At 38.8% G+C, this 22,823-nt stretch overlaps 1 protein-coding gene across 3 annotated transcripts in view; it reads left to right on the forward strand.

Moving 5' to 3' along the window:
• ITGB1 (integrin subunit beta 1) overlaps window positions 1-19,181 on the forward strand; it is a 54,182-nt gene extending 35,001 nt beyond the window's left edge. For 2 of the 3 annotated variants that reach the window (XM_042473323.1, XM_042473325.1), the window contains 12 exons: window positions 2,079-2,317; window positions 3,652-3,807; window positions 4,717-4,812; window positions 5,188-5,277; window positions 6,631-6,771; window positions 6,885-7,087; window positions 8,824-9,062; window positions 10,109-10,331; window positions 12,330-12,562; window positions 13,923-14,089; window positions 15,228-15,308; window positions 17,987-19,181. In XM_042473323.1, coding sequence (XP_042329257.1) covers window positions 2,079-2,317; window positions 3,652-3,807; window positions 4,717-4,812; window positions 5,188-5,277; window positions 6,631-6,771; window positions 6,885-7,087; window positions 8,824-9,062; window positions 10,109-10,331; window positions 12,330-12,562; window positions 13,923-14,089; window positions 15,228-15,302 — 1,862 coding nt within the window. In that variant the 3' untranslated portion in view covers window positions 15,303-15,308; window positions 17,987-19,181. The remainder of the gene's footprint in view (window positions 1-2,078; window positions 2,318-3,651; window positions 3,808-4,716; window positions 4,813-5,187; window positions 5,278-6,630; window positions 6,772-6,884; window positions 7,088-8,823; window positions 9,063-10,108; window positions 10,332-12,329; window positions 12,563-13,922; window positions 14,090-15,227; window positions 15,309-17,986) is intronic. The other variant, XM_042473324.1, reaches the window with a different exon arrangement.
• Window positions 19,182-22,823: the final 3,642 nt, after the last annotated feature.

Here is a 22,823-nt window from a genome sequence, read left to right on the forward strand (position 1 = left end):
TTTTTGTAGTTTTTTATTTTCTTATGTACTGTATTTTCTGGCGTATAAGACTACTTTTTAACCCAGGAAAATGTTCTCAAAAGTCGGGGGTCATCTTATACGCCGGGTATTGTCTTATAGGGCTGAAACTTCCGAGCCGGAATGGAGAATCTCCGGTCGCCGCATATGGTGGGGGGAGCTCAAAAACGGCAGTGGCCGCATACCCTCCATATGTGGTGACCATATGAAAGCAGCAAGGGCGGCGCTGTACAAGTACGGTAGAAGAAAATCTTGGAGACAGGGAGGGCTGGGCAGGCAGGGAGAGCTGACCAATCCAACTAGGCTTTGTATGCAACAAGTTTTCCTGCTAAGTACCTGCCTGTCATAAGCATTTGAATTAAAATTACCATATTGAAATCAAATCTGATGTTTTTTTAATTTTTATTTGGTGTGCGTTGGAAGAGGGGTAGTCTTATACGGCGAGTATATCCCAAACTCTATATTTTAACTGGAAAAGTTGGGGGTCGTCTTGTACGCCCAATCGTCTTCGACTGATGCAGTAACTAAGGATGGCATCTCTCCTCTTGATGCCTGCTTGGAGTCGGTAATGGGTTGGATGAGGGAAAACAGACTCAGTGTGAATCCAGAGAAAACGGAAGTACTGGTGATAGGTTCTCCTGGTCCAGGTAAGAAAGTTTTTCCACCTGTCCTGAATGGGGTCACGCTCCCTGTGAAGAACTCGGTTCGCAGTTTGTGGGTGCTCCTTGACTCGTCGCTCCACCTTACATCTCAGGTGGATGCGACGGTTAGGAGCACCTGTTATCAGCTTCGGCTGATACGCCAACTGTGACCCTTCTTGGACCGGGGGGACCTTGAAACCGTTGTACATGCTCTGGTAACCTCTCGACTAGATTTCTGTAATGCGCTTTACATGGGGCAACCCTTGTACCAATCTCGGAAGCTTCAGTTAGTGCAGAATATGGCAGCAAGGCTGGTCACTGGTTGTTCCAGGGCCAGCCATATAACACCTGTTCTGAAAGATCTCCATTGGCTGCCTATTCGCTTCCGGGCCGAATACAAGGTGTTGGTTATCACCTATAAAGCCCTATATGGCTTGGGCCCAGGGTACTTGGAGGACCGCCTCTCCCCATATAGTCCGCCCCGCACTCTTAGATCAGGAGAAAGACATCTGTTGATGGTTCCAGATGTCCGCTACGCTGTCACGAGGAGGGCTTATTCTGTCTCAGCCCCGAGACTCTGGAACGCACTCCCTAATGAGCTCCCCATGTCCACTTCCCTTGATGTTTTCAAGAAAAACTTGAAGACTTACCTTTTTCGTCAGGCATTCCCCCCATGAACGTGGGTGTTATTTTTCTCCCCCTGAATGTGACGTTTTTTTCCATCCTGTCAGCCTTGTAATTGTACTGTTGGTTTTATATCGCTTTTTTATTGTATATTGTGTTTTTAAATTGTTTTTATTATGCTGTAAACCGCTATGATCCATGGAATAGCGGTATATAAATAAATTTTATTATTATTATTATTATACGCTGGAAAATACGGTATGTAGTTTACATGTTCTGTGCTAGGTTCTTGTACTCTGTGACACACATCCATTCCAGAAACCCACACAGGAACCAAATAGTGTCTTTGGTCTTACCAAGAATAACTGCTGGATTGTTTCTTGTTGTGCTCCTTCAGGTCATTTCTGACTTATAGAAACTCTAAGGCAAACCTGGGTTTATTTTTTGACAAGATTGGTTCAAAAGGACTTTGCCTTCCTTTGCAGCTGAGAATGTGTGACTTGCCCAAAGTTACCCAGTGGGTTTACATGACTCCGTGGAGATTCAAACTCTGGTTTCCAGTGCTCAAACCACTGCTTGATAGAATTCTTAACAAAGGTTGAATAGCCTCCATGTGTTGGACTTTTCTCCTTCCCCATCATTTCTGGTTGCCCAAACTTCCTCTAGCTTGTAAATGGAAGAAAAGATTGTCTTGGGAAAGAAGCACAACATTCCCACATTCTTATCATCTTTTATATATGGATTTTTACTGCAATGAGCAAGATAATTATGTTTTATTTTCTGTCTTTTTCTTAGGTTTTGGGTCTTTTGTTGAAAAAACTGTAATGCCTTATATCAGTACCACACCTGCCAAGATCAGGAACCCTTGCACAGGTGACCTTAATTGTACAAGTCCTTTCAGCTACAGAAATGTACTCAATTTCACCAGCAATGGAAGCCTCTTCAATACACTTGTAGGTGATCAACAAATTTCTGGCAATTTGGATTCTCCAGAAGGTGGATTTGATGCAATAATGCAGGTTGCTGTTTGTGGTGTAAGTGTATTTTAATTTTTTCTACTTCAGTTGCAAATACAGTTGGTTTATATACATGTAGTTGGCTTGCAGATTTGGGAATCAATTACATTTCGGTTTGCTTTATAAACCTGGATAGAATTCTTGGAATAAAAGTACTCTCCATTTGTATTTGTGGTTTTTTTGGTAAATCATATCTAAGGACAGTTGGTGCTCTAAATAACATTGAGGTAACAGATGCAATAAAAACAAGAAACTCTGCAAATCTTACAGTGGTATAATACACAGCTTAACCATACACTGTAATGGGAAAGTATTAAATATAAAGGAAGCCTGTGCATGCATTCAAAATAATCATGTATTTCCATGTCCATATGGGCTTATGGCAGCTTCTGCCTTCAGAGTGCTTGACATGAACATGACCACCTGTCTGTATACCCCAGCTTTCTTTGGCGGGTTATAAACCGCTGCTTTGAGGTGGTCTGCCGCCGCCGCTGTTTGCTCCGTGAGGAAGCCGCTGCAGCCAAACTGTGCGGCTCCCTTATGGAGCAAAAAAGAAGCTCCAAAATGGAGCTTCTTTCCACAGTGCAGCTATGATGCCACGAGGCGCCGCTGGCGCACTCACGACGTCATAGGTGCCGCGACACGTCTGGACACTATGCATCCGAGACGTAAACATGGAGGCGGCCGTCTGGAACGGGTTACCTTCCTAACTCTAATACGTAGTCACTACCTATTTTTGTTCTGACTGGTGATTTTCACACACCCTGCTGTCTGGATCTTTTTAATTCAGGGGTAAACAAATTCCGAAAGTCCAGTGGCTAGCTATCCATCCTGTTGTCCACCACAGGATGGTGGTGGCACCAGCGCCCAAAAAATCCAGGGAGAGGAATCAAAACCAGCAATGGCCACATGCCCATTCCAATTTTATGGGGGGTGGGTATGGTGCATGGAGGTCTTGAATCATGTTTTAATTCAGAGATGGGGAAAATGGTTCAACAGCTCTGTGTGCCCTCCATGGGAAATTTTGTCTCTAGACGCCTTAGAAAGGATAAGGCTGATGAAATAAATAGTAATTCCTGGTTTTCTTTTGGAAGAAGCTTTCAAGTGGTCTCTTGAAAGTTCAGAATGTTTTACTTCTGCATGGCTTACCTGAGCTGCTTGTTTTCTTTCATCTGTTACTATAGTTAGTTTTGAATAAAATGTTTGCTGAAACATCTTGATCTGCCCTTCTTTGTGCTGCAGGAAATTATCCTTCCCATGTTATTGCTGCCTCTGGTATTGCCCAGGGACACGTCTACTTTGGCAACTGAAATATATCTGTATTTATTATCAAAATTCTTTTTCTCCCTAAGTCAAAAATTGGATGGAGAAATGTCACCCGACTGTTGGTTTTTTCCACGGATGCTGGATTCCATTTTGCTGGAGATGGGAAACTTGGAGGAATTGTTTTACCAAATGATGGACAATGCCATTTAGATGATAATATGTACACAATGAGCCATTATTATGTAAGTATATTTAAATGAATGTTTAATGGTATGTTTGCTAATCTAATATTCCAATGTGTGCATATATATTTATAGAGTAGGACACTGAAAGTGCATCATAAACAGCCCTTTCTTTATTCTTTGAGATAAGTAGCTGTCAATACCAAACAGTATACTTTCCCTTTTTCTTTTTCTCCATGGAATAATGTTTGAGGAAAACCTATAGGAAGGTTCAAAGAGAAATTGATGTTCTTTCAGTGCTATGAAAGAAAGATCTGAGCGGCTGCATAGTCGTCTCTGCTAGCACATCTTTTATGCTAAATCTGTAAATATTTTTGAAATCTGATAAAACATTTTCCATTACTCTTCATTTGGAAGAGTATTGTGTTTGAACTGTGTATTCCAAACAGCTCGTACCAGAGAAAAACCAAGAATTGGGAGACAATTTATTTGACAGGGCCAAAATACCATCCACCCAGTAATTAAGTAATATTTCCATGTGACTGAAGCAGCTGAACATAATTAGATGTTGTATCAATGATAGCCAATGGATTAATTCTGTTTTAAAAGAATTATTAAGTATGCTAATCATTAATAATATTTAAACGGAGGCTAGATGGACATCTGTTGGGGATGCTTTGATGGTGATTTCCTGCATGGCACCCTTGTGGTGTTTTCCAGCTCTATGATTCTGTGATTCTTAACATACTCCCAGGTAGTGTTATGGTCTATATGTTATGGATGTTTATACAGATAGAGGTGACAAAAATACATTTGAAGTCTTCATTTAATTTTTAGAAAGGAATGCATTTGTATCAAATCAAATGTATATTTGATATTTTGGTATATTTTTATATAGAGAAAATTGTATATGAAATTCAAATATGTATACAATTCTTTTTCTTAATATGATCTTGATTTTGTTTTCAGGATTATCCCTCCATTGCTCACCTGGTTCAGAAGCTAAGTGACAATAATATTCAGATCATATTTGCTGTTACCCAAGAATTTCAACCTGTTTACAAGGTAGAGTAGCATCTGTTAATGGATTTAATGAATTGCAAACTGACAGATAACTTGTTTCAGGAAACTCTTAGAAGTACAGGAGAGCAAAAACACTTGATATTAACAGTTACTGTGTTTCTCCAGTGTAGTCCTATTTAAATAGTTGTTCTGTTTATCCTAATCTTTGGGCGTGAATTAAATTGTCTCCTAGGCCTGTCAATAATAGAAGCAGTATTTCATATCAAGGATAACGTTTTAGTTAGCCTTGCTTGTCCCTTTATAAGTTCCACAACCAATCTCTTGAAAGCATTTACACAGCTTTTTTTCCTTATTGACAAAAATTGTGTCCTGGCTACAATTTTAATTTAATATTGTTTTCATTTTCCATATGTAAAGGAGTTGAAGAATTTGATTCCAAAGTCTGCTGTGGGGACACTCTCTTCAAACTCCAGTAACGTGATCCAGCTGATTATTGATGCATACAATGTAAGTCCATTTCAGTGAGTAACTTTCACTGTTTTTCTGTTAATAGCAACATCACAGTTTATGAAGGATACCATTACAACTGAGCATTTCCTTTATATATGAATCACGTGTTGATGTATACTTGTTCTAGGAGGCTGGGTTTATGAGTTAAAATGTAATACAGTGTGAGTCCTAAGAGAAGGTCAGTATAAGGTGGTATCTTTAATATTCTGTTGTGGGATTGCTGCTGAAAACCAGGTTCTGGAAAACAGAGGCAGTGTTCTGAACAATAGATCTGCCTTTTGGATGCTGTGTACTTCTAGGAAAACTATCACACAGTGAGCTTTTGCAGGTGGCTTGGAAGCAGTAGATGACCTCCATTGATTTGAGCTGGTACTTTATTTGTTTAATTTTATTAAAATATATCAAAGATCCCAGGTGGCTTACAAAAAGCATTAAGGCAAGTTACAGTTTAAAACAATAAAATGTTTAAATAAACAAAAATCATATTAAACTGCAGTAACATGTTTAAAATAAGATTTATATTTATAAAGTTTTCAAAGCTGTGTATTATGTATTAGGGATTACTCAGCACATTTTCTAGGAACTTGCAGAAACTGGCAAAGCTGGCTCTTATTTCTAAAACATCAAGGCCTCTCTCTGCAGACTTACATTTGTTCCCATGTATTATTTTTTCATAATATATTTGGTTTGCTATAAGTAAGTAGAGATTATGGTTTGAAAAACCTGTCTCTCTATTTAAGGTATGTTTTTAAATAACATTGTTTAATAGCCTTACTGTTTAAGAGGCAAGGAAAATGAGAATTTACCTTTCCCCTTGCCCAAAGTTTATGAAGCTGGCATATATTTTGTATATACAGTCAGCTCTCCTTATCCATGGATTTTTTTATCCACGGATTCAAGCATCCATGGCTTGAAAATATTCCTATATCCAAATAATAAACCTTAATTTTCCATTTTATATAAGGGACACCATTTTGCTGTGCTATTATACTTAATGGAACTTGAGCATCTACAGATTTTGTTATCCACAGGGGATCCTGGAACCAAAACCCAGTGGATAACAAGGGCCCACTGTATCTACAAGCAAATACACACACATATGTACATTTGCATGTCTCTGTGTGCTTCTGTTTCTAGAGGAGAAAGAATAGCACTGATCTTAACAGTAACACGAGAGTCTTTCTCAGCTACACTGTCAGTATGAAATTCTACAGTAAGATGCTAGCACAGCCTCTGCTATGAGACTAATCAAGATAGAGAGGAGAATAGTTCCTTGAAAGCACATGATTAAAAGAGATGCCTGTTCCTGATTCTATCCAATCCTCTTAAACTGGTCAACTTCTATTTTAGTCACTGTCTTCAGAAGTTATTTTGGAAAACAACAAGCTGCCAAAAGAAGTCTCAATTGAATATAAATCTTTCTGCAAAAATGGAGTGAATGGTACAGGGGATGAAGGAAGAAAGTGCTCCAACATTTCAATTGGAGATGAGGTATCTTTTTGCATTTATTCAGTGTAAATTTTGGATGACTCATACCTGAGTATTATTTCATCTGTTTCAACAAATTATATATTATTTATATTGTCCATTTACTTTGCTTACAGGTTAGGTTTGAGATTAAAGTAACAGCCAGCCAGTGTCCAGAAAAAGGGCAAAGCGAAACCATTAAAATCAAGCCACTAGGTTTTACTGAAGAGGTAGAAATTAATTTGGAGTTCATCTGTGAATGTGACTGTCACAAAGAAGGAATTTCTGACAGTGACCTTTGCCACTATGGAAATGGAACATTTGAATGTGGTGCTTGCAGGTATATAAATTCCAACTATACTGTGTGTTTGTTTTTTCAAAAGAAAATAAATTGTACACGTGAAAAGAGCAAATAGCTTCTTTGAGTATGACCAGAAATGACACAAAAGCACTTTCTGGTGTTTTTTTTTCTTGGCATCAAGTCCACCTTATCTTAACATTTCTGGAGTGGTCATATTTCTAGACTGATCACAGGTTTCCAGTAATTTCACATTACATGGGAAATGAGTTTATATTACTAGAGGTATTTATGTTTCATCTGGGACCCATTCAGTCCTGCATAGTTATGTTAGTATAGCTGCCACCATGTTTACATTGTGGTGGTGGCTTCTTGTATTGGCAGCCAGTAGAGGCTGCTGAAGCTGTGGAAGGGTCAGATCCAAAGCAGCCTATACTGCTGTCCTTGGAAAGACAGGTTGCATACCTGCAACCATAGTGGTCATCTGTGTACTCACACAAATGGTTCTCCTGTGTCTCATTTGCTGCACCATAACCTATTTGTGTGAGTCACAGAGAAGATGAAGAAGAACTTGTGGTACCATAATCTTCCTTCCCTAAGATGTATGCTGGGGAGCAATTGCTTTCATACTACTGAGGCTTAATAAGGAACACAGGGAGATAGTTGTGATACCTTCTTGTTCTCCTTCTGGATGGTATCCCAACTGTCCGTCTTGATTGTTTAGGGAATGTTGTGCTGTGATTAGAAGAATTTTGATCTATTGGGCTTCAACTGATGCATTGCATTAAATGGGTTGCAGAAATTCTCATTGATGCTAATACATTTGTGGGCTAGGGACCAGCAGTAGTGTATTAGGTGAAAAAGCTAGCAAACACATTTTTGGTTTCAAGAAGTAAGGCAGAATGACTTCCTAGAAGAAAGTCAGAACTAGAGCAAATTCTGCCTAAGTGGAGAGCTCCTTAATGAACTCCATAATATTTAAGGCTGGTTTCACTGCCCAGTTCACTCAAACCTTCCAACACCTTTCATTTAACTAACATATAGCTGTACAAAGAAGGGAGTCATCCCTCATTAACTTATAAATACAATATGCCTACCCTTGAGTATAGGGTAGTTATGAGTACAGATTGAGTTTCCCTTATCTGAGATGGTTGGGACCAGAAGTGATTTGGATTTCAGATTTTGGAATATTTGTATATACATAATGAGATATCTTGGAGATGGGACCCAAGTTTAAACATGAAATTCATTTTTGTTTCATATACACCTTAGACACATAATCTGAAGGACAATATTTTTAATAATTTGGTGCATAAAACTAAGTTGGTGTACACTTACCATCAGAAAGCAAAGGTGTCACTATCCCAGCCACATAGGTGGACAATTTTGGGGTTTGGAATTTTGGTTTTGGAATTCCAGATAAGGGAGACTCAACCTGTAATTTCTTTGTAACTAGTTGCTTCTGAGCTATGGATGAAACACTTCAGCAGAGACATTTTCAATCTTCAGAGCATGGCGGCACATGTCCTTTTGCTCCTCAAATAAGCATGTTAGCAATAAGGTGTTTTTTTAAAACAGCATCTAGACATGGTTGCTGTATTAGTGATGAGGGTAGAAGAGATTTATTCATAGTTTTTTAAAACATCTGACTCTAGGATGAATCATACTGTCCTTTTCAATCAAATAGTTTGTTATAACTACACACTAATAACAGAGTAGGGAAATGCTTGCACAAATCCCATTCCCTATTCAGCCCTGTGGTTCATTTTCCTTTTTAGATGTAAACCAGGACGCATTGGGAAACACTGTGAATGCAGCATAGAAGAAGTGAACAGTGAAGACATGTCAGGCACCTGCAGAGCAACAAACAGTTCAGAAATATGCAGTAACAATGGAGAATGTATTTGTGGACAGTGTGTCTGCAAGAAAAGAGAGAATCCAAATGAAGTCTACTCTGGCCAGTTTTGCCAGTGTGATAACTTCAACTGTGATCGATCTGATGGTTTGATTTGTGGAGGTAACTAATTCATTTTTCACCAAGTGAACTTTTGAAACAACACGAAATGCAAAGTGGAAACAAGCATTTTATAATAGTTGCAGAATTTAATAAGAGATGAAAGTATCAGATTAGGAACTGATGCAATACTGACACCTTTTCTTTTACTTCAGTTGGCTGCTGCTTTCTTCAGAAAATCAATACAAGTGTCTTGCCTGTAAAATTGATGTATGTTAGAATACGATGTAGAAATATAGCTCGTTCTTCCCTGTAGTAGGCAAGGGTTGCACTCAGAACTAATTTCCACCAGAAGAAGAGAACTTTTGCATGCATTTAACATCAAATGGCAGATCTCATTGACTTGCTAAGTATTTCCTATGCATCCTGTCATATAGTGATATCATAATTTGGCAAAGAAACCTAAGCACTTTCGCAATGCAAATGTCATGTATCATGATGGATAAGAGTAAGCACAGCTTGCTTGCTTATCTCATCTGTAATCTATATCTGTTTGCTTTGTAAATCCTTTTAATAAGCAGCAGATCAGTAAAAAGGAAAGAAGTGTCTTGTGTGCCTTCAAGTTATTTTCAACTTATGGCAACTGCAAAGATAAACTGTCATGGGGATTTCTTGGTAAGATTTTTTAGAGGTGGTTTGCCATTGCCTTGCCCAGAGGCTGAGAGAGTGTGACTTGCCCAAGTGAGTTTCACTCAAACCACTACACTACCCTATGGAGCCCTGGTGGCGCAGTGGTTAAATGCCTGTACTGCAGCCATTCACTCGAAACCACAAGGTTGCGAGTTCAAGACCAGCAAAAGGGCCCAAGCTCGACTCAGGCTTGCATCCTTCCAAGGTCACTAAAATGAGTACCCAGACTGTTGGGGGCAAATTAGCTTACTTGCTAATTAGCTTACTTGCTGTTCACCGCTATGATCTTTGGAATAGCAGTATATAAATAAAACAAATTATTAATTATTATAGGGGGTTCTCCAAATTTTAACTGACATAGATTTACAAGGAAGAAGTGCTAAATATATATTTAAAATACCCTTTCTGTTTTTAACTAGGACATGGTGAATGTAAATGTCGTGAGTGTGACTGCTGGGCCAATTACACAGGCTCTGCATGCGAATGCCCTCTGGATACTACTCCATGTGAAGCTGCCAATGGTCAAATCTGCAATGGCAGAGGAATCTGTGAGTGTGGAGTCTGCAATTGCACAGATTCCAAATTTCAGGGACCGACCTGTGAGTTGTGTCAGACCTGTCTGGGAGTGTGTGCAGAGCACAAGTAAGGCTTTTGTGTTTTATGATAAAATAACTTGTTCCTAAGAAGAAGTTTACAAATTGATGCTGGGGAATTTTTGGGAATGCACAAAAATTATGTAGAGAGCATATGGTTGAGGGGGATGTTTTGCTTTCTTTTGCGTGTGAGATGTCTCCTTTCTTTCCCTGCAACTCCTGCGTCAATGCAGGCTCCATTTCCCCTGTTTGTTGCAGCTTGAGCAGCAAAGCTTTGCCAGGAGAGAGGGCATCTCTTCTCAGGGAGGCTGTTCTGTCTGTATTGTTGCTGTTTTCCAAAGTTTTGGACTAAGAGTTCAACCAAGTATGACCCAAGCCTCCCTCTTAAAAGGTGCTTTTCCCCTGGAAATTAATCAGCTGTTTAAGTACAATTCAGATGGTGTCACAAACTGATAAGATCTGAGCCATGGCAGGATCCTGCAAGCCAGACTGACTGGTATGGGAGTTGAGGGTCATTTGTGCTGGAGGCTGGTAGCCAGCTCAGGGGCAAAAGCATATTTATTGTCTTAGCATATAAATTGTGGTGAAAAGGGCGACTTTTTTCTGGCCCAAAAGGGAGTGGCATTTTGCCTCTTTTGGGGGGGGGGCAGTAAAATGCTGGATCTCAGCATTTGGTTGCTGTAGCCCCTATCTGACAGTCAATGGGGTGGCATCAAGCCACCCCTTTAGGGCTGTCTGTTCTGGACCTCAGTTGCTTGCTTTTGTTTTGCAGAATTAAAGGAGAAAGGAAGGTGCATCCAAAGTCATATACTGAACATTTCTAATGTTGGGGAAAATGTAATTCTAAATGCATCTGGAAACAGGGTTTAAGAGTTTGAAGAGCTGGAGCTAGCCTGCTTTATTTTGCATTCTTCCTTTTTGCCAGACTTTTATGCTTAAATTTGGAATGTTCCAGTAATGCTTTATTCTAAACTGGGTGTTCCTGGTCACTTGAAAGACAGATCAGGGAATTGGAATTTAGGCTGTGCTGGGTGAAGTTGCACTCCCCTGAAATCTCAGGTTCTCAGCTTGGACATACTCCTGGTCTCACATCTGAACCTGGATGCCCAGGTTTTGCCAGGGATTAGGAATACATTTGCAAAGTTAAAACCAGTGCGCAAACTGCACTCATTCCTTAAGATGACTGCCTTTGAAAACATTTCAGAAATTTCAGTGGCCCCAAGGTGCTGTGGCCAGGCAACTGACTCTGGCTGGTTACAGGGAACCCATAAGCCCATTGTTTTTTGTGGTTTCTTCAGGCTGTGTGGCCGTGTTCTGAAAGAGTTTATTCCTGATGTTTTGCCAGCTGAAATTCTCTTATTTCTCTGAAGATGCTAGCCACAGATGTTGATGAAACATCAGGAATAAACTCTTCCAGAACACGGCCACATAGAATGAAAAATCTGCAAAAAACTGTGGATGCCAGCCATGAAAGCCTTTGACGTCATATAAATCCGTTGCTTGAAACAGCTTCACTGGGTTCTGGTGCATTCCCAGACAGAATTAAAAGTTCTGGCTATGACATTTAAAGCCTTCTGCGATTTGACTCCACACTCTCTAAAATAACATATCCTGTCTGGATGTTAAAAACTTCAGAGGAGGACTTTCTCTTCATCCCACCACCATCACACAGGTTTGTTGAAGTTATGGGAGAAAGCTTTCTTGATGTCTCCTGCCAGGTTATGGAATTCCTGCCCTTTCTGTCAGCAGACAAAAACTTTTTTATTTAGGCAGGCCATTGGGTCTTAAGTCATTGTATAAGAAGGATCTTTTAATGTTTTACTCTGTGCTTTTATCTTTTTCACTATGTTTTAAATGTGTTTCAAGCTGTTTCATTTTTTTTGGTTTTAAAAGAATCATTTGATCCTTTTCTAAAGTTTAGAGTAATAGATTTTGGCTGTACTTTGTTTTAATTTGTTCTAAGCCATCTCCTGTCCTGGGAGAAATGTGGGATATAAATCAAACACACAAATAGATATTATATTGATAGATATCTTTGCTGTCGTAGGGATTGTGTCCAGTGCAAAGCTTTTAACAAAGGAGAAAAGAAAGACCGTTGTGAGGAAGAGTGTTCACATTTTACCTTGACGCTGGTAGATCGTAGAGAAAAGTTGCCACAACCTGGGCAGTATGATGCCCTGACTCATTGCAAGGAGAAGGATATCGATGACTGCTGGTTTTATTTCACATACTCAGTTGACTCAAACAACAAAGCCATCGTCCACGTGGTGAAGACACCAGGTACTTTTAAAAAAAACTTTTCATGTGAAGTATTGACTATGTATTCCTTATCAGTTTCTTGGAACATAATTACTGTATTATGTTTTATTAATAATTGAATACTAAATTTTACTATTTAATATTGGGAAGATTATGGTTGTGATGCCAAGAAATATATTAAATGGGGAAATAAATGAACACATTGTTTTTAATCCTTTCTCTTTTCTTAATTAAGTCTCATGTGCTTTGTAAATATCCAGGTCTTTAACCGAGATCTGTTGTTTTATAAACTCAATTTAAGTTGTAGGTTAGTATGTTCAAGATGTCTTCCCTGCCCCCTGTTTGAGATGGTGTGTTTTGGGACAAGCCAAGCACTTTCTGATGTGCTGTCCCTGTTACCCTGGGGAGCAGACAGTTTGGCCCTTCATCCAAAAAAAAGTACTCTTTGCTTCTGGTCTAGCCTTGTGCAGCCAGTCCTACCTTTCTGCTACTGCCTTGGCAACTGTAAATATATTGTAATGACATTACACAATAGTGTCACATTGCAGCTGATTGTTGATGTTCCTACCTGCCCTTTTCTAAAGTGATACTAGCGCCTTAGAGCACAGATAGACAAATGACTCAGGTTACATTTTCTGTTCTCCTTGGTCATTTGTCCATGCTGGAGGTCTGATGGGAGTTTTAGTCTCTCAACCACTCTGAACCTTTAATGCTCATAAATGTTTTAGATTTGTGCTGTTTTAAATAGCAGAGTTTATTTAATAGTTTTTAAATTTTTATTTACCTTTATGACTGACTTTTAGCTGTATTTTGTTCTAATCTGTACTGTGAGTCACCTTGGGTTCCATATTAGGAGAAAAGAAGGATATAAATAAAGGGTAAAGGACGTATGTACAAGTATGAGATAAAAAATTAGAGGGCAGTGACAAGCCGAAGAATGGATGGACAGTTAAAAAGTAATAAGAATGATGCTTTTTGTCAGTGGTGGCAACTTCAGAGAATATGAGGGCAGGTTTTACATCCTAGGGACCCAGCAAATGTTGCACTTCATTCCCATTCATGCTTCCTAAGCTTCCAGAAACAACATTTGTCTTTTGACATCTTTTGTTTTACTGGCTGTGGGATCTGCAGAAATAGACTGGCACATTGCATGTTGCCCACTTTGGCAAAGGTGGACTGTTTTTTAATTTTAAAAATCTAGTTGGTCAAAGTTTATTACGATCCAAGTCAAGATTTAAGGTACAACAAAACTTGAGTGAAAATTCTATTTATATTCCTAAAGGCACAGAGTTTATTGATATTTTATTAGCTACACATACTGTGTATTTCATGTTTCTGTAATATTGGTTTTACATTATGCTTCAATTATTTTGTTCCCCAGAATGTCCAACAGGTCCTGACATCATTCCTATTGTTGCTGGTGTAGTTGCTGGAATTGTTCTTATAGGTCTTGCACTTCTGTTGATTTGGAAGCTGCTTATGATCATTCATGACAGAAGAGAATTTGCAAAATTTGAAAAGGAGAAGATGAATGCAAAATGGGATACGGTAAGCCACAATACTATTTAACAGAAATGGCAAATTACAGTTGGCCCTGTCTATCTGTGGGCTTGCCATGCATGGATTGGAGCATCCACAAATGGCTCTGCCCCATTCTCCCTAATGGTGGCACATGCACATGACCATGTTAACATAGCTGCACACGTGGCACACTGCCACTCTGAAGAATGGGACCTAAGGTCCAGCGATTTTTGTCATCTGAGGGGGGTGGAGAGAACAGAACCCTTGTGGATATGAAGGGCCAATTGTACACCTCTTGGAGTATACAGCAATACATTTCAAAACAATCCCTTAAGAAGACAGTGTTATCTGGACAAGATAACAGATAGTCAGTGAAACATGCCATCTCTTGGCTAATTCTGAGCCTTATTTCTTTAATGGGGGCGGAGCATGCACACGCCCCACAACCTGAGCACGTCACGCATGCGCCACAATTGCACAGCACCGTCCATACGGCATGTGCATCCGCCATGTCACAGCTGTGCAGCTTCTAGACAGAGCTGCGCAGCTGCGACGTAACAGCCCCGCCTTTGGTGCTTTGCGGCGTCGCAAAAAGGAGCCGCTTTTTTGGGCTCCTTTTTCGCTGCGCAGCTGCACCGCGCTATTTGTATGTTGCGGTGCAACTGTGCAGCAAAGTGAGGCGCTGAGGAGGCGCCTCTTTTGGGCGGTCTGTAACCCACCTGTGTCACCTATGTTTACTAATGAAGACCACAGTAGTTGAGGAAAGGACTAAATGGATGCCAGAAAAGTTTACTTCTCTGCATTCATGAGTATCTGCTCTGAATTTTACCATAATGTGGTATGTTGAGGATTTATAGAACTGTGAAATACAGAATATATCTTTTAAATTTTGAGAAATTTACTTGGAAAACGGGTATTCTGAGATCATGTTATATTTAACACAAAAACACACCCTGTGAGCTTACATACACACACACACACACACACACAGAGAGTTTTGTTCACTCACAGTGTATAGTGCAGGGCTTTAAAATATTTAGATTGAATAGAATAAAACTTTCAAGAAACTAACAAGTTTATGTAGATACAGCATGACCTCCTGTTTTCTGTTTGAGAATTCTTTCTCTCCTGTATTCCACATTGATAATTTTTCTGTCTATCTCAGCAAGAAAATCCAATATACAAGAGCCCTATTAACAATTTCAAGAATCCAAACTATGGACGTAAAGCTGGTCTCTAAGTTTCCGTTCGTATTTTCTTTTCCATTTCTTTCTGTATGCATGTTCCTTTCTTCAGACTCATTGTATGCACCTTAAACTAATCACTGCTTGATTCTTACGCGTTGTTCTTGTTGTGTGAAATTCTCAAGGGGGAGTTTCTTGGAAGATTTGTTCAGGGGGCAGTTTCCTTGCCTTCCTCTCAGGCTACGAGAATGCAACTTGCCCAAGGTCACCTAGTAGGTTTCCATGGCTGAGTGGGATTTGAACCCTGGTTTCACAGTGCTCAAGTCCAACACTTAAACCATTGCGCCATGCTGGCACATTTTACCAGCTGCATTTAAAAGAGAGAGAGAAGAGAGGAGAGGGAACAACTATTTAAAGTGCAAATCTGAAATGTAGGGTCCCACTAAACTTAGCCACTGCCTTTTAAAGTAAGATTTAAACAACTGGCATGAATATACAGTGTCAGTTCCAGAATCTTAGTGACCCTCAGAGAAGTTGTTTCACAAAAAAAGATGTTGCAGGCAGGCAGGCTGTTTCTGACCTGTCCACAACCTTCTCAAATCTTCCCATGCAAAGTGACAATAGCATGACTGCTTTGCAACTCATTCAGCTTAGGTAAATGTCCAGTTTTGCTGCTTTCTGAAGCCAAACCATTACATATAGCCACAATCTATACGGTTAAGCCACTTTCAATTCAGTGGAAGAATAAAGCACATGCTTAATACATTCTCACTTTAAATTGCTTAATTTCTGGATTTTGTGTGAGTGGTCCCTAATCTTTTTAGACCTGTAGGCATAAATTGGAATATTAAAGAAATATATTAGGCAGACACACAAAATGGTTGTCATGGGCACAGCTGGACACTAAACATCTATTTTACAGAAGGCAGAGTGATGAAAATAAAAAACAAGAAACTTAAATACCTACCGCACAAAACATACATTGGGGCTTTACAGACAGCCCCTAAGGGGTGGCAAGACACCGCCCTTTCCCCTGCCGGATCAGCGACGTGGCAACTGTACGCCATGCCCCCAACCCAGCAAGTCCATGGCACAAACCAACTGCAAAAAGCTGCTACTTTAAAAGGCATCATAGTCTCTGTCAGTGTGGCTTTTCAGTGGAACGTGTGTACACGCTGCACCAAGGGAGCGCCATGTGGTGGGGTGCACACTTCACTCTGCCCCGATGCCAGCGTTTATTGCCAGTCTGTTCAGGGCCACAGTTTCTTAACCTCCCTGGTCAGTTTACCCTTTCTTCTTACTATAGGTGTACTGCTGCCCTCTCCTAACATGTTCATTGCTTCCACTGTCCCTTTCTCCACTGCCATATTTTCTTTACAGTCGGAGTATCTCTTTCTCTCTGCTTCCTTCACTAGTATAGTTACATTGATACAGTACACCAACAGAATTCCAGCCAGTGTTTAGCACTTCAGATACTGTATTAGAAAGAGTGCATTGAAGAAGATTCATCTTTTGGTCTTACTCAACATAAGAGTGCTTAATTCTTATGTATAATCCAAAATTATCTTCCTAAATCTAATTAAATATCATACTGCTGTGTGCTTCATTATACAATTCAATCAGGTAATGGTATTTGTCAATTGTAGAATAATTCAGAGTCACAGCATATCTATCTACACAATTTGTTTGTTCTTGTTATACAGCTTGTTCATAAAGGACTTGTGCCTGAGTAATAATAAGCTGTCCTTTCTGTTTGCTTTGCTGTTTGCCAGCTCTGCACTTGACTAGTCAAAGATGGGAACAGTTGTGTTCACTTTTGGACTAACTGTGTGTCTTGTTAGTCATATATGCACACACACAATAATTCCTTTTGTGAATCTTGCATGTTGATCTTATTTAGAATACAAAAACAAAAGGAATTTGTGTTGATCCTTGAGGGGAAACAAAAACGGCCTCAAATCCACAGTTGGGCAAGCCATTTATTCCGGTGCCCCTAGCAGTAATTTGTGTGTTTGCTTTGCAATTTCCATTCTGAAATACAGCCTAATCTACAGACCTCAAAGTTACATCAGCTGACTTGACCCATCCTCTGTGTTTTGTACCATATACTCTGAGGAAGAACATGAAAGATGGCACACTTATGTGGCATTTTCCAGCTGTAGGTTTTGAATTAAGGAATCTGTGGAAACCACAGATATATGTATATATCTCAGATAATCAGAACATCAGCTGGAGCTACCAATTTGTGAATGTTTTTGCTATGTCAGTTTTATTTTTCATTGACAAGACTCTACCTAAGGTCACTGATATAATTCCATGTGCATGGCAGGGAGTGTGAGCCAGTGAAAGGAATGAATTGAAGCCTAAAATTTGTTTGTCACATGCTTTAATTATTCCTTTCACCAGTATAAATAAATGTACATATTTAAGTTAATGGTTTTATCATAGGAATATTGCAACTCACATTTCTTAACCCTATTGCACATGCTGAAATAATAATTTATAACATAGTTTATGGTTAATGAAAACTTAAGTTGCTAGACAATGTTTTCCTCCTTCCCCCCCAAAATGATATACTTGCTTATTTCAGTCCAGTGATGGCTTGCAGAAACAGTGGGTTGAACATGCATATGGAGCTCTAGATTGCTTTGGCCATGTCTGGAAATATTGCCAATGTATGTGTTTTTAAAAGCACTTTCAGAAATTTGTCAACATTAATTTACTTTTTTTCCCTTTCTAGGGTGAAAATCCTATATACAAGAGTGCAGTGACAACTGTAGTGAATCCAAAATATGAGGGAAAATGAAAACTGCTTTTTTAACTTCACAACACTGTATGCAATGTAGCAATTTTGTAGTCACAGTAACTTAGCTTTAGGGCAATACTGCAATGAATTTACTAATTCATTACCTTACATAAAGGTTTGTTTCCTATGCAGATTTTAAAAATGTACAGTATGCTTTTTTTATTTTGAAGTTTTTTTTCTTTTGGTTTTTGCAATAAACAATGCCAGGGGACTGACAGAAAACTTGAGACTGCGTAGCCTACTCAGCTAAGGTCACATGGTGCCTTTTTGACCCTTTTTCTCCTGTATCCGGAGTGAAATGGCTAAAGCAATCAGTGTGGGGGGCTCTGTCTAGCCATTAAGTATTAAAGTTAGATGGGTTTTAACTTTAAAGGCACATCAGGGCTTGGTTTGCACAGCTAAAGTGCAATCCAAATAATTCTTTGTGAACTACAAAACTTTAGCTTGTGCATAATGAATGGAAGAGTTAACCTTATTGGGTACATTTATTACAAGATGGAAATCATGCTGTAAATTTATCAATTTAATTGTCACTTTAAAAGACAATTTAATATGTGCATATGCATTTTAATTTCTCAAAAGTTGCATATAAAAATAGAAAGCGTAAAATCCAAACAGATCCAAAACAGTAGCTTTAATGTTATGCCATCTTTTTTTTCATGCTGTTGCTGCACAGTAACCTAAGAATGCCGCCTTTGTAAATTCCAAGTCCTGGCCTTAGAAATGAAAAGTAGTCTGCTGAGACTATCTTCTAAACATGTTAGGGCCTTAACTCATTAATGGGTTTGTTTAATTTTCTTACTTGGGTTAAAGCCTGGTGCTTTGTCACCTTTTTCTTTAATGTGTTTTGTTTTAATTTTGTGTAAGATTATTGTTGTCAAAAACAACTTGATTTTTTTTCATAGCCTTGGTTGTAGATTTAAAGTGGGTAGCTAAGACTGCATCATTGTCATGTACTATGACTGTCAGATATAATTGTTTCTGCCATGTATATTTGCCTCTGACCATTTTATCATCTGTTCAATACTAGCCACATTGTTATTTTAAGTGCCTTTTATTTTAACAAATGTTCACTTTTTACAGTGCTGTCATGGAAGTTATTTATTAAATAAATTTTTTAAACATCAGACCTATATTTCTAGCCACATTGTGCATTTTAGAATGAAGCAACCTCTTAAACTTTAAAAATATATCAGGGAAAGCTTATCATTTAGTAAAAGCTAACAGAATATAATCCCAGAAATATATACACACTCTCTCTCTCTCTCTTCTGGCAGTCATCCATGTCAGTTATCCCAAACTGTTTTCTTCTTAGCATGATTATATATGATCTGGAGTAAAAATGCAGACTACACTATACAGCCCTATCATCATTAGTTGCTATGTGGTGGTAAATCAAATTTCAAAATGACTTTGAACAAACACTCCCATCCATTCTTACTAAAGTATTTGCAAGACATGGGCTTTCTATCTAGGTAGGGAGAAGGTACATACAGACTGAATTACTGCAATATTCTTGTTATGTTGGGCTACTTTTATAAAGACACAGAGGAAGCTTCAGCTGGTGCAGAATACAATTACTGGGCTCCTTGTTGGGAGCTAAGCATTCAGACCATGGTGTAGCAATTATGTTGGTTCTGTGTCCATTTCCAGGCTTAATTTAAAAATGTGCACCTTGACTTCTTAAAACCAAAATGATTAGAAATCAACATCCCATTTAGTCATTATGTAGCTTAATTGAATAAAAAATTTTTAAAATACATGTTTTCTCCTTCCCTGCTTTTGTCACAAGGTCAGTGTCTGTACAATGAGGAAAGCAGGGGGCTTTCCAGGTAATCCAACAGCAGAATTTTTTAGCCAACTCTGCTGTTAATAGATTGAATGTGTAGTCCCCAAGGAAGGCCACTCAGTAATATAAAGGCTGAAATGCATTAGGCTTTATACAAAACAGGGCTTTAGACAAAAAAATTTTTAAAAAAATGTAAAATAAAATAGAACCATCAATAAGCATGTGAAGAATTGTTTCTTCTTTTGCTTGTGGATCCTAAACATGCTTTCCAGTACTGACTGGTTCATGATTTTGTATTAAGGATTCGACCACATCTTGTTTATTTTCCCTCTTTTTGTGGTTGGCAATGAGCCCTTTTTTCTGGAAGGACTTCACTGTGGCCTTCAGGTCTAAGAGGCATGTGGAAATGAAGGTGACTTCAGTAGAGTGTTGTCCAGGCAGGGGAACATGAGAATGCCTTAACCTTGAAGATGGGCCAGTGCCAGGCCAAAAGGAAGGAGGACTTTGTATGGATATTAACTGGCCTTGTAGCATAACTGATGTTATGAGAAATAGGGATACAAAGGTAGGTCTCCATCACAAAGGTCACATACTCCCCTTGATTCAAGTTCTTTCATCAAGTTCAGAATGTCTTCATTTTGACTTATACAGTGGTGCCTCGGGTTACGAAATTAATTCGTTCCGCGGCTAATTTCGTAACCCGAAAAACCTTCGTAAGCCGAATTGCCATAGGCGCTAATGGGGAAAAAAGCCGCGGCTCTGCCGCGGCTCCATTTAAAACAGCGCGGAGTTTTTTCGTAACCCGAAAAAACATTCGTAACCCGAAACAATAAATCCCTATGGGATTTTTTCGTATCCCGAAAAATTCGTAACCTGGGTATTTCGTATCCCGAGGTACCACTGTACATGGTAGAACTATCAGGTACTTGAGATTACCCTTCACTGACCTCTCCCTCAAGTATCAAGAAAACACAAGAGATGCCTGAGGATATTTCAACAGGAGGGACAAAGCTGTTTTCTTAGGGGGCTTGGCCAAATCAGATCTTCCCTTACTGTCTGGAAGAGCTAAGGCTCAAGGAAGATGTTCTCTTTAGTAAGGCAAGGAAGGAACTGGAGGGGGAGTCAAGAGTGGCTACATTTATTCATATGTAGCTCTCCTTGATGGTAAGCAGACTACAACCTACTCCTCCAGAAGTCTCATAAAGAATTCTAGGGTTAAGAGTCTGGTTTGTTTCAAACACCTGATTACATAGCTGAAAGTACCACACAAGAAGACAAATTGTAATTTGGTTGCAATTGTACTGTATTTATGTTCTGCTGAAACCATTAAAATTAAGTGATCTGTATGAGCTCTCATGGTCCAGATTTCATATATTTAACTGCCTTTCCAATGTAATTAAATTTCTCCACAGCTTTCGAAGAGATCCATGCTTCACTGTATATCTTAATTATTCTTTTTCACAATTCTAACAGGTTTTAGATAGAATAAGGTTAATTATTTCTTGTTTTTGCCTGTATTATTGGGAAAGCTCCATGTTTTTTGTTCGCGATGCATCCCTTTCCACAAATAAGGATTGATTCCTAAAAATGACATAAAATAGTTCTGTATAATCATAACTCCATCAATATACTATAAGGCACAATTTAAAACTACAATGAAAAACTTCATGGTCTATTGTCTGTTGCATTTGCAAGATGGCTTAGATTGAACAGGTGGTACATACCATGAAGAGATGCAGAGCAGCAATACACAACAATTGCTCAGAATGCAGTCTGGAGGCAGGAGTCATGTGATCTTTACTGGAACTTTCCCCCTAATTCTTCTCCTCCCTTCAATTTCATTAGAAAGCCTCACTTTGTGTAGTCATTGTAGCTTGGAACATATCACTAAAAGATAGAAGAGTCTTGGCAATTGGAGGATTTCATTTTCTTTATCTGGTGCCATATCCATAAACCATCTCTTCAGAATTACTTTTGTGATATGTATCATCTGCTCATTTTCAAGTGGGTATAAAAATGTAATGTATGTCACCTTCAGTTCCTTGAGGATAGATGTGACTGCCCAGACCAGTTTTGAGTACTTTTCTATTGAAAACTGTATCTGTAGCCTTCATCTTCTATATTGTAGTGCAGGATGATATTTTAGATATTTTATCTATTTTCTAGTACTAAATATTACCTATATTACTGTGTTCCTTAAAAACAGTATATTAGTTGCTATTCCTTGTATAAAATGTGGTCACACATTTTTTATCTTGGTTTCTTTGCATGATTTTAACACTGAAATACATACATTATAATCCAGCGAGTGAGTGTACATAGAGATGTGACCCATATTTCTGTGATTATAAGATGCAAACAATGTCAAGGGATTTCTAAACTTTCTTGTGCATCCCAAATAGATCTTTAAATCTTCCCATACATCTATATAGTATACCACTTCTTCAGGAGATGAGATGGAAGAGAATCAAATGAAATAAACTGCTTGAGACACATGAGAAGGTGAAATCCTATTTGGCACAAGTGTTGGATCAAATTGAAAAATGACATGATCTTGACTTATTTTACTCAAGTGCTTGTTTGTAGACAAAGCTGTCAGCTTTGAAATTCTTGCTGAAGTGACAGCTACCTGAAAAGCTACCTTTATGTACAGAAAATGTAACTCAAATATCACAGGGTGGACTTGTCAAAGCATTAAACAAGAATTTCAAGTCACAAGATGGGAATCGGATTTGGTGGTGGACTCTGAAATGATGCATCTCGCAGATATGTATCACATGGGATTGATCTATCATAGGGATAACAGAGTTGAAAGATTTGCCTCCTGATTTTATGATCCCATATGGACAAGTTGCATACTTGTAAACTATATTTTTCAAGTAATCATCTGTGCATTTACGTATATGAGTCTTCACCTGTACACATAGTCTGGACCCTTCTAGCTAGCTACGTTTTGGCAGTAATTCTGCCCTCCTCCCTCCT

This window comes from Sceloporus undulatus, chromosome 6 (genome assembly GCF_019175285.1).
Source record: "Sceloporus undulatus isolate JIND9_A2432 ecotype Alabama chromosome 6, SceUnd_v1.1, whole genome shotgun sequence".
Lineage (NCBI taxonomy): Eukaryota > Metazoa > Chordata > Lepidosauria > Squamata > Phrynosomatidae > Sceloporus > Sceloporus undulatus.